This window comes from Bubalus kerabau, chromosome 4 (genome assembly GCF_029407905.1).
Source record: "Bubalus kerabau isolate K-KA32 ecotype Philippines breed swamp buffalo chromosome 4, PCC_UOA_SB_1v2, whole genome shotgun sequence".
NCBI lineage: Eukaryota > Metazoa > Chordata > Mammalia > Artiodactyla > Bovidae > Bubalus > Bubalus kerabau.
In genome coordinates this window covers 175,263,132-175,275,765 of record NC_073627.1, presented here as the reverse complement: position 1 = coordinate 175,275,765, position 12,634 = coordinate 175,263,132, and the positions used below count along the sequence as shown (strand labels likewise).

The following is a 12,634-nucleotide window of genomic DNA, read 5'->3' as shown; positions in this document are numbered from 1 at the left end:
GTGAAACCATTTGACAGAAGGGCTCCTGGTACAGAGGTTGGTCCAGTTGGGTGCCTGATAAATGAAGTAATTTCACGGTCAAGTGTGCAGACTTTGCTTAGGTACTGTGAATCCCATCTCTGCTTTCCTAGCTATGTGACCTCGGACAAGTTATTTAACCTCTCCGAACCTCTACACAACCGGGATCACCATCATTTATGTCATCGGGTTCCTGGGAAGATGGACATAAGTTTCAAATTAATGATATCCATGACCAATAGCAGCATTAGCAAGCACATACATACCACCTGCTAGGTATCACTTATAAAACGTTTTACATACTTAGCCTCATTTCATCTTAACAACTGTGAGAGGCAGGGACTATTACTAACCCATTTCACTGATGAGCAAACTGAGGCACAGAGAATTTGTTTGGATCTTGCTTCTCACCCCAAATCCATGCCCATAATCATGATACCCATTCTAGCTGACAGATCACCACCATTATCACCACCTCCATGACTACCACTAACACTTCTCTTTCCCTCTTTTAAAGACAGGTCTTCAAGTTAAAAGACGTTTTATTTCAAGAAGGTATTTTGGCGACAGTCACTGTGTTTTCCATGGAGGGAGGTCTGAAAAACTATGTATGACCAGGAGACGTTTTATTTTTTTCTTATTTCAATTTTTTTTTTTTTGTAAGGTGAGAGGTGGGTCATGTATTATGATTTCATGTTGTTAGAAAGAAAAATAATAATAAACACAACTCCCAGCAGAGCCCATGCTTCCGCTTCTTCCCCTCCCCCTACTAGATGCTATTTTCCTTTTTAGTCAGTGTTGTCCTAAACTCTCATCAGAATATCCACCAAGAAGACATAGCGATTCATCTTCTTGTTTTCCTTTCTCGCCTTGGCTGGGAGCAGGCCAGGGCAGCCTGACAGAGGGGCCACAAGGTGCGGTAACCCCCGCCCCTCCCAGGGACTGGTGGGGAAATGGATTGATCCCTCCCCCCCGCCCCCCCTTATCTGCTCACAGATAATTTAGTTATTGGCCCTGGCTCTAGGACAGGGCTGGGGATGCTGTGTCCTGAGCAGAGACAAAGCGATGCTAATGGCAGGGGGTGGGGGAGAGGAGGGGAGAGGGGAGGCAGTGAGAAAGAGAGCCAGGCTGAGAATACGTGTGTGTTTGTGTCTGCAAAAGGCAACGTGAGGGTCTTTGGCTTTGTTTGCTTAGCTATATATCAGCATCAAGCAGGATTTGAAGCCCCAAAACCCTTAAATGGATGTTTGACAAATTGAGGATTCCTCACTGTCAGACAGGGGAAAGGAGCCTTTTGACCCTCAGCACGCTCACTCTCATTTCACAAAGGGAGAAACTGACGCCCTGCAAGGGGAGATTCCAAGCTCCAGCCCAGGCTCTCAAGTCTGAGCTGAGACCCCAGCTCTCCTGAAGAACCCGGGGCGGTAAATCAATGTGGCATGAAGAGCCTTCTACAATCGCAACCCCTATAATGGCTTAAATGTCATCTCCGAAGGCAGCACGTTTCCAGCACCCGCTGGAGATATATGACTGAGCACAAGCCCTGTTGGGGATGCTTCCCACTTTGTCTGACTAATTTGACCATTACCTCCCCTCCTTCAGCTTTTATCAGCAGCCTGTCTGTAGTTTATGACTCAGTGCTTTAGACACAGAATTCCCAACTCTGCGAACAATGCCTCCAGCCAGAGCCGCTCAGGGTGGGGTGTGGAGAGTTATCAGTTTACTGATGATACCACATTTTTTTAACCAAAAACCTCAGGCCTGGGGTATGTTATATATGAAAAGGGGGAGAAAGGACAAGATAATTTCTACATTGCCGGGTCGCAGCCTCATTGCCTAAGAGGTCTTGTGGGTGGTGTTCCTATTAACAAGCAACTTATTATGTGCTGGGGATGAGGGCTCTGGGGGAGGGACAGTGGGAAAGGGAAGTCCCGGGCTGTTGCATAATAACACATTGGCACCTTGGGAATACTTCCGGATGTGTGGGCTTCTGCAGCGTGAATGAGAATGCCACCATAAATCTGCCACCCACCCTCACACTGCTGGTACCAGAGCCAGGGAAAACATCAGCCCGGCTCGATGGTCGGTGACAAGAAAACAAATAAGGAGGAAAGGAAGGGAGGAAGAAAGCAGGGAAAGAAGGAAGGGAGGGAGGGAGTGAAGGGGTCATTCAGCTAGGGAGGCAGAGCTGCCAGAGAGAAGGCAGAGAGGCTCTGTACTTAGTCTGGAGATAGAATCACAGTTCCTTGAGATGAGTGACCTTGGACAAGTGAAGGCATCCTGTGTGTATGCTCTGGGCTCAGTCTTGTCAGAACTCTTCACAAAACCCCAAGGCCTATAGTCCACCAGGCTCCTCTGTCCATGGGATTTTCCAGGCTAAAACACTGGAGCAGGTAGCTGTTTCCCGCTCCAGGAGATCTTTCCGGCCCAGAGATCGAACCCACGTCTCCTGTATGGGCAGGCTGATTCTTTACCACTACGCCACCTGGGAAGCCCCTTCAGGCATCCTAGGAGGTCTCAGATCCCTCATCTGGATGTAACAGACCTCCACAGGCTCATCTTAAACAAAGGTGCATGACACAGGGCAGGCTACCTGGTGAGTATCCACATGTGGTGGGTGGTGCTGATATCCACCCCCATCTCAGCGCCCACTGAGGGAAGTACTGGGTGATGTGCATAAAACACATTCAACTTGCTAGGAACGGGGCTGAACCTCACCACACCTGATGACAACGACATTCAGTAGGGCTTCTAAGCGACAATCAGCAGAAACCAACTTCGGCTAAGTCAGGCAAAACAAGAAACAAGCAAAATCTATTCAAATATTGGATACTTATGGAAGACTCCCTGGGAGGGCTGGAGAAGTGTTTTGAAGATGGATTTTGAGCTCACGATGAAGCCCCAGGACTGTTCTTGTGAAGACATCTCAGAGCTGTGGCCACACAACTGCTGGGTACTTTGGAAACACACGGGTTGTGGCCACTCCCACCATCTTCATCAAACTGGTTTGATTTGATGAATCAGAGTCCCTATCTTCTGATTCATTCTCAGATTGATGTGTCTGATTGGTGATCAGGGGACAGGGTAGGTCACATGCCCACATTCAGCTACAAGGAGGACTGGGAGGCAGAGGTGCTGCCATTACTAACTTCTTTCCTTTTTTTTTTTTTTTTTAAGTTTTTATTGAACGTATTACTATATTGCTTCTGTTTCATGTTTTGGTTTTCCTGCCACTGGGCATATGGGATCTTAGCTTCTCCACCAGGGACTGAACCCACACCCTCTGCAATGGAAGGTAGAGTCTTAACCACTGGATCGCCAGGGAAGTCTCTGCATTACCAACTTCTGCAGTGGGGCTCTGCCTCACTGTTATTACAGCAAGGAGAGGTCTTCCCTAAATCTAGGAAAGGGATTCAAATAATGTGTCCACAAACATTGGTAAATATCTCCTTCAATGAAGTCCCAGGCCTGCTCCCATTTTCTGGATGAGAACACTGAAGCTCAGCCAAGGTCACATATCTAAGTCATGGTGTCAACCCAAGTCAAGTCTCATTCAAGCCTGTTCTCCTGGCTACCACCTTGACCACCGTCTTGACATGTGTCATGATGAGAACAACCTCCGCCCCAGCAACGCCTCCCACATTCCGGTCCCATTTCTCTGACTCATCTAAGCTGGATCTTTTGGGAGCCACAGATTCAATGTCTGTTTTTCCATTATTCTTAGAGGAAGATGTTTTTCTTCCTCTAAAGCCATGGCGTCTGTTCTTGGAATGTAGTTCCTAGGCGCCGGGATCTCTGGACAGACTCCTTTCTTCCTGGAATGTCCTGTCCCTCAGAGTCCCTAGGATGGACTCCTACATGGTGAGGTGGGGGTGCCTAACTGAGGTGCCTCCTCTAACACAACCAGTCAACAGGCAGGGGGAACACAGAGCCTTCCCTGGACACCATCCACACCACTGACAGTTCTGTATTCCATTCCATTAATTCATTAAGTGAACTGTTCCATAGCAGTATGTTCCTTGCTCACACTCCCAAAGCCCTACCAGACCAAGAGCTGTCTGGTAAAAAAAATATTTTGCAGGAAGCTCACCACTGTGAGCCCAGGAGTCAGACTCTCTGGGTGAAAGTCCCAGCCCTACCACTTGACTGCGTATCCTTAGCTCACCTCCTCATGCCTCAGCTTCCTGGTTTGTAAATGCAGGGTACTGAAAGAGTTGTTAGGAGAATGGCACCTTAGAAATGTGTCCAGCATATGATAGGTGCTGAGTACATATCATCAGCAACAGCAGAACATTTAGGATCTACTGGGGAATAAGAGTGTGTGAAATAGATCTAGGGCCTTCCCTGGTGGTACAGTGGCTAAGAATCCATCTGCCAATGCAGGGGACATGGTTTCACTCGGTCCAGGAAGATTCCACATGCTGGGCAGTAACTAAGCCCGTGAGCCACAACTCCTGAGTCCACGTGCTGCAGCCACTGAAGCCCGCACGCCTAGAGCCTGTGCTCTGCACCAAGAGAAGCCACTGCCATGAGCAGCCTGTGCGTTACAACTGGAGAGCAGCCCCCACTAGGCACAGACAGAAAAAGCCTGCACCCAGCAGCAAAGACTTAGTGCAACCATAAAAAGATAAATAAATAAATTCTTAAAAAAAACACCAATACAGTATACTAATGCATATATATGGAATTTAGAAAGATGGTAACAATAACCCCGTGTACGAGACAGCAAAAGAGACACTGATGTATTGAACAGTCTTATGGATTCTGTGAGAGAGGGAGAGGGTGGGAAGATTTGGGAGGATGGCATTGAAACATGTAAAATATCATGTATGAAACGAGTTGCCAGTCCAGGTTCGATGCACGATACTGGATGCTTGGGGCTGGTGCACTGGGATGACCCAGAGGGATGGAATGGGGAGGGAGGAGGGAGAGGGTTTCAGGATGGGGAACACATGTATACCTGTGGCGGATTCATTTTGATATTTGGCAAAACTAATACAGTTATGTAAAGTTTAAAAATAAAATAAAATTTAAAAAAATAAAAACAACAACAATTTAAAGTAGATATGGAGGTTCCAAGTCTCATCCTCTTGGTAACTTCCTTATCTTTACTCTTCCCCCTTTTAAGCATTTCAGTGAACGCAGCTTGAAAATCAGGATCTATTCCAGTTACTCGGGCCAAAGTGTAGGCGGGGAAGCAATGCCTCTAGAGGTAAAGCAAGAGAGGACCAGACTCAGAGTCTCCCAGGCCCCACTACTCGAGGCATAAAATGCAGTTATTTTTTCTAAGAAATGGTGAACCATGTCATAATGTTCATCTCCTCTTTGCACTAATCTCTAGCAACCAATAATATCAAAGACCCCAAATCTGTGGACCAACAAATGTCATCTGTAAAGAGCCAGATAATAAATATTTAAGGCTCTTCAGCCCCTGGGGTCTCTGTTGCAACTACTCAGTTCTATGGTTGCAGCAAAAAAGCAGCCACAGATAATAAAAGATGGGTGCACTGTGTTCTAGGACTTCCCAGGTGGTGCAGGGGTAAAGAATCCATCTACCGATGAAGGAGATGCAAGAGACATGGGTTCGATCCCTGGGTCTGGAAGATCCCCTGGAGGAGGGTATGGCAACCCACTTCGGTACTCTTTTTTTTTTTTTCCACTCCAGTATTCTTGACTGGAGAATTCCATGGACAGAGGAGCCTGGCGGGCTATAGTCTATGGGGTCACAAAGAGTCAGACACGACTGAGTATCCATGAATGGTGCTGCTTTCTGTATTAGTTGCTGAGTCGTGTCTGACTCTTTGCGACTCCATGGACTGTAGGCTGCCAGGCTCCTCTGTCCATGGGATTCTCCACGTAAGAATACTGGAGTGGGTTGCTATTTCCTTCTCCAGGGGATCTACCCAACCCAGGGATCAAACTCAGGTCTCCCACATTGCAGGCATACTCTTTGTGGTCTGAGCTACTAGGGAGGCCCCTGGTACATTCTAGAAAACTCTATTTACAAATATAGGCAGTAGACCAGCTCCAGCTCATGGACTGTAACTTGCAGACCTATTCCACAGACCATACCATCCTAACTTCACCACATTCTAACTCTGCCCAGAAGCCCTTGAGCCACATACCATCTTAATGCTAGTAAAATGGGTGGACATCATCCAGCAAGATATGAGTGCACTGTTGGGTGTGATGAAGGTCATGTCCACAGTGAGAGATGGTTCAAGCAGAGCTCACGATTATGAGAAATAGTCACACACTTTGGAAACCACACAGCACAAGTGCAGATGAGGCTTTTAGAGATCACCTAATACAATCCTTTCAATTTATGGGAGGTCAATCAGAAGTCCAGACTAGGGAGGTGACTTGGCCAGTTTCAACTAACATGTTCTCAGCATAGCTGGAACCAGAGTGCCTGGTTTTCTGACATTTAATTCAAGGCTCTTTCTACTATACCACTAGGTTCATATCAAGATTTTATTATGAATTACATTCAAATCAAGAGTGGTGGTGGGGTGGGGAATCTGCACTTACTTCCCTGCCTGGAAACTCTGCTGTCCTTCCCCCCTCCGTATCTTCCTTTTCTTCCATCCACAAACAGGTGTGGGGCACCTCTATTGTGTTGCTCAGCCCTCACTTGGTGCCAAGGAGAAAGTAAGTGGTCAATAAACGTGTTTGAGAATGGAACACACCATAAATGATACGTGGTAAAGAGCTCACAGCATGCCAGGAGAAGGGAGGTCTAAAAGCTGCTCTGTGATGTGCTTCAAACAGTAGAACCAATGACATTTCCTCCCCTTCAGTCCTCCAAGAAAATGGCCTTTCAGAGAGAAATCTTCCCACCAAGGGTTTCCTCCTTTCCTTAGATGGAGCACCTCTGTCTTTTGTACTTGCAAATGAATTGTGATTAGTTTTCACCTCCAGCCCAGGGGATTAGCCAGGGGACCTTTGATCTTCAGGTATCGATTTGCATCTTAAAGGAAGCGTGATCTCATCTGGGCCAGCTCAAAATTCCATCCCTGCCCCCCAACCCCTGTCTGTTTACCAATCCCCCAGGCTGACCAGGGGCCTCCCAAGTGGGGCTAAAACAACAAGACCAGCCAGACTCCAAAAACAAATTTCCCATCTGACTTCGTGAAGGTGGGAAAAGGACATTTGCTTTCTAAACATGGGCTGGTCTGCGATTCCTCTTCCTCAAGTCAGAGAGCCTGGATCCTGGCTGGAGGCTGTGGAGTAAAATGAACTGAGCTTGTGTGCAAGAATCAGACAAGATCAGGTTCAAGTCCTGGTTCTGTCTTCAAACCTAACCTGTGTGACTCTGGACACATTTCACAAGCTCTCTGGCTTCTACATTTTTCTCATCTCTAAAGAAAGAATAAAAGCCTTAAACATCTATACAAATAATAACCATCCCAGACAGTTGGCATGAAGAAGAGCAATAAATGTAAGATGAAGCTAGATCACAAGGGTTATCCATTACCACCATCATCTATGAGAACATAAGCTCCAGGAGAGCAGAATACCTGCCCTCTGTCTGTTTCCATGGCTGTATTCACTAGTGCCTAAAACAGAGTCTGGCTCCCAGAAGGCACTCAATACATATGCGTGATAGAAAGGAGTGAATGATCATTTAGTTATAACCATTGCTATTCTTGTAACTGAATAGCCATACAGCACTGTCCTCTTCTCCAGTGAGGCCCAGAGAAAGGGCAGACTTACCGATACAATTGAAGGAGACTTCCTGCCGACAGAAGAGGGAGCAGCCATCCCCATTGATCTTATTCATGTCATCACACTCTTCACCTTGGCTTCTGCAGAACGGATATGGAAGGAAAATTTGTCACATCAGCTTCAGAAGCCCAACTGGGACTTGGAAAAGCCCTCTGGGGGCTATGAACTTTTTGGTTAGGTCTCAGACAAGTCCCTTCCCCTGGCTGAGTTTCTGTTTCTTCCAAACAATGTAAATTTGTGAGGTCCTTATGTTTGTCCTACTGAGTCTTTCTCATGACAAAGTAGAATTCCTGCTTCAGACTCATTCACTGAGATCTTCTCTGTTAAGTTAGTAAGTCAGAGGGGAGGAAGAAGAGGACGCATCAGTGAACCAGACTTTGCTACTATGTCTAGGAAATCACACTTCCACTCTAAAATGGTGGATTGAAGGGAATTTGGGAGTTTCTAAGGTATAAATGCTGTTCTTCCATGTGCCTTGCTCTGGCCCTTCTGTCATAACCCCAGTGCACATAAAGGTAGTTTTTTCTCCTACACACATTCAGATTTGATCTTCCTTAGATCAGAGAACACCGCCTTCTCAGTTGGGTGTGTCATTTCATGGTGTCGAGAACTCTAAGGTCTGGAACCTATGCTGCTAGGAAATAAAAATGCCTCCTCCTACTTTAAGGAATTATTTCCATCACCGAAGGATGATTTTGCAGTGGTTAGGATGGGCAGAAAATGAGCCACGCTCTCTGAAATAGATCTAGAAGAGAAGGAGGATTAACAACAGAAAGACTGGATGTGTTACCACTTTCTGGAAAATTCCCATCCCTTTAGTCACAGAAACTTGGGTTTAGAGCCCCATGATCCCAACTAATTGTGTGATCTTGGACAAGTCCCTTAGTAGGGCTCTCCAACCTCTGGCACCTAATGCCTGATGATCTGAGGTGGAGTTGATGTAATAATAATAAAGTGCACAATAAATAATGAGCTTGAGTCATTCCTAAACCATCTCCCATCGTCCCATTCCACGGAAAAAGCGTATTCCACGAAACCTGTCCCTAGCGTCAAAAAGGTGGGGGACCGCTGGTTAATCTCTCTCTGATCTTTCTATCTTTGACAGTTTACATCAACAAAAATTGAAAACAAACTTCCCATTGTTTGGCCACAGTAAGCACATTTCAAGTCCTCAATAGCTGGATGGAGTGAGTGGCAACTGGATCAGACAGCACAGAATCTATTTCTACTATTATAGAAAAATCCCCTGAATGATGCTATTCTGGATGTTGAATCTCAGTTTTCTCATGGGATCAGTCCTGGGTGTTCATTGGAAGGACTGATGCTGAAGCTGAAACTCCAATACTTTGGCCACCTCATGCGAGGAGTTGACTCATTGGAAAAGACCCTGATGCTGGGAGGGATTGAGGGCAGGAGGAGAAGGGGACGACAGAGGATGAGATGGCTAGATGGCATCACCGACTCGATGGACATCAGTTTGAGTGAACTCCGGGAGATGGTGATGGACAGGGAAGCCTGGTGTGCTGTGATTCATGAGGTGGCAAAGAGTTGGACAAGACTGAGCGACTGAACTGAACTGAACTGAAAATGGAGATAATTACACCTACTCCTTAGCGTCAGTGCAAACATGGAAGGTAACTTAAGGGGGTGGGCCAGGTTTGCCACACACAGTGGATGATCAGAGAGTCACAGTCCCCATGCCCACCCAAGTGTCCTGGGATATCTCTGTAGAGTGTGTGGCAGTTGTCCCTCCTTCCCCAGAGACTGGCTGGGAGTCCCGGCCTGGAAAAGGACTCAGACTTTGTCTTTCACCCAGGCAATTAACACGGGGAAAAGTTTGTTGCTTTTAGGAAGTGTCAGAGTACCAGTATGGGGCCTTGTAATCAATGCTTACGATGACTAGGACACTGCATTGATCTTTGAAGAGCCCCCCAACTTCTTTCCTGCTTGCAAAGCCATTGGCAAAGAATTCTATATTCCAAGCTGGACCCATATTCAAGCAAATCTTGCACACTGGAAATCAGTGATGGCCTTGTGATTCTTAACTATTTCATAGGTTATCTGGGGACAGATCTTTTTTTTTTTTTAAACTTGGGCTGGTTTCCCTAAGCCACAAAGAACACTTCTAACCCTCCTTTCCTCACCACCCAAACAGTATGTTCTATTGGTTTAAGCAAAACATTAGGGTCACCACAAGTGTCTTCTAGGCATGCCAGATCTATCATTAGATAGACAAGTTCTGAGAAACCTTCTTTGACCTCCCGGGCTAGAGTGGGTGGCCATCTTCTTTGAGTCCAAAGACAAGGGGCTCCATCTATCACCGTGCTTGTCAAACCAACTACCTCTGCCTGTTACTTGAGAGCACCCCACCCTAGGCTTTAGGAAGCCAAAGGAGGTGACACAGTCTTTGTCATCCTAGCACTCTGACTCTTGGCACAATATCTGGGAAAGAGGAAACAGCACGGAGCTATCCCTTCGCTTGTTAGTTTTGCAGCACCATCAGTCACGGCAAGGCAATGGTAAATCCAGATGAGAACGTGGGTCCTAGGCCTGCCTTACTGGGTATGTAAGCTTCAGAAAACCATTTAATCTTTGGGGGCAAGGTGTCTCTTTCGTGAAGTAAGGTAATCAGGCTTGTCTCACATGGTTGTTGGAAGGACCCAAGGAGATGATTGTGTAACACTGTGCCTCCTGCCTAGTAGGGTCTCAATCAGTTCAGTCAGTCAGTTTAGTCGCTCAGTTGTATCAGACTCTTTGTGACCCCATGAATCGCAGCACGCCAGGCCTCCCTGTCCATCACCATCTTCCAGAGTTCACTCAAACTCACGTCCATTGAGTCGGTGATACCATCCAGCCATCTCATCCTCTATCGTCCCCTTCTCCTCCCGCCCCCAATCCCTCCCAGCATCAGAGTCTTTTCCAATGAGTCAACCCTTTGCATGAGGTGGCCAAAGTACTGGAGTTTCAGCTTCAGCATCATTCCTTCCAAAGAAATCCCAGGGCTGATCTCCTTCAGAATGGACTGGTTGGATCTCCTTGCAGTCCAAGGGACTCTCAGGAGTCTTCTCCAACACCACAGTTCAAAAGCATCAATTCTTGGCACTCAGCTTTATTCACAGTCCAACTCTCACATCCATACATGACCACTGGAAAAATCATAGCCTTGACTAGATGGACCTTTGTTGGCAAAGTAATGTCTCTGCTTTTCAATATGCTATCTAGGTTGGTCATAACTTCTCTTCCAAGGAGTAAGCGTCTTTTAATTTCATGGCTGCAATCACCATCTGCAGTGATTCTGGAGCCCCCAAAAATAAAGTCTGACTCTATCTCCACTGTTTCCCCATCTATTTCCCATGAAGTGATGGGAGTCTCAATAAATATTTATAATTATCATTACAGCAGTCATCCAGGGCTTTTATTCATCAGGGGCCTCACTGAGTGTTGAGTCTATCTGTATTTCTTTGTAAATTCCTTTGCATATATACAGCAAATTAGCATGTATCATCCCATGAAAAATCCAATTAGCAAAGATGACAGCCCTTCTTCCTCTCAAAATTTATCTTATTTTATTTTTTTGCTTAGGTAATCATCCATAAGTTGCATTCAGTTTTCTTCCAACTATGTCAACAACTATTTGGTACCTGCAGGTAATTCAATACCTATTTGATGTCTATGAAGGTTATTAATCCTAGGTATAAAATACTAAAAACTTTGCTCAGAATGATATTTAAATTACTACTACTACTGGCAGTTTTAGGTCAGTGATAATATTGCTTGCACTGTTTTATCAGTTTATCTATGAAAAGTGAAAGTGTTAGTCATTCAGTCCTGTCTGACTCTTTGAGAGCCCATGGACTGTAGCCTGCCAGACTCCTCTGTCCAGGGATTCTCCAAGTAAGAATAGTAAGTGGGTTGCCATTTCCTATTCCAAGCGATCTTTCCGACCCAGGGATTGAACTCCGGTCTCCTGCACTGTGGGAATATTCCTTAACATCTGAGCCATCAAGGAAGCTCTATCTATATCTGATTCCAAAATGGATAGACAGAATTGTAGAACAGATCCTACATGTAGTGAGTTTCTTTTTTATTCCTCTTGCTAAATTAAAAAAACTTAAGTCACAATTATGGGTTGTTGGCAATGACCATGACTGTCTCCTGGATGTTCTGGATACGTAGCTTAATCTTGGACCCACAAAAGATGCAGCACTTTCCCTGGAGATGATCCTGTTCACTTGCTCAGGGTTCTATCAGACAACAGCTCTATCAAAAGCTAGAAGTCAATGTCTTCATGTGGAAGTAAACAGTGAGTATCTTCCCTTTGCCCATTTTTGTAGCATTAAGTGCCTGAAACCATATCTTCATGTTGGATTGTTGCATTTGGATAAGGATCTTAAATGCATGCAATAGCACACCATCAATGTCAATCTCTGACAAGTGTGGAGTTTTATTTTGTATGCTTAAGGAGTCAAATTCTTGGCAATCAGGTGGTTTGCATCATAATTTAACACTTAAAAATCCTTATTATTACCCCCCTCTGTATTGAAATCTAGATAATTCAGCTTTGAAATTATAGATGCAGGACGTTTAAGACGTGAATATTATATATATATATACACACACACACACACACACACACACACACACACACACACACACCTGAGCTACATCACTTTGGCAAATCACTTGAAATTGCACAAATAATCAATACTGGTCTTTATCAGTGTTAATAGTAAAAAAAAAAAAAGTCATTCGTTATTTCAAAAACTTGACTTAGTACCCTGCTGGTAGCAGCTGGTTTATTTCAGGGTGTTTAGGGGAGCAGTGTCTTGCACACACTGCTATCCTTTTGCACAATAAGTGTGGGTAGATGTAACTCGATGACCGGCAT

General features: G+C 45.4%; 1 protein-coding gene across 1 annotated transcript in view; it reads right to left on the bottom strand.

Annotated features, from left to right (window-relative positions):
• The window catches only part of PAPPA (pappalysin 1), a 235,890-nt gene that overhangs the window by 130,581 nt on the left and 92,675 nt on the right, over positions 1 to 12,634 (bottom strand). Inside the window, exon 9 of the mRNA XM_055579788.1 lies at positions 7,735 to 7,826. Within this exon, the coding sequence (XP_055435763.1) occupies positions 7,735 to 7,826 (92 nt within the window). The remainder of the gene's footprint in view (positions 1 to 7,734; positions 7,827 to 12,634) is intronic.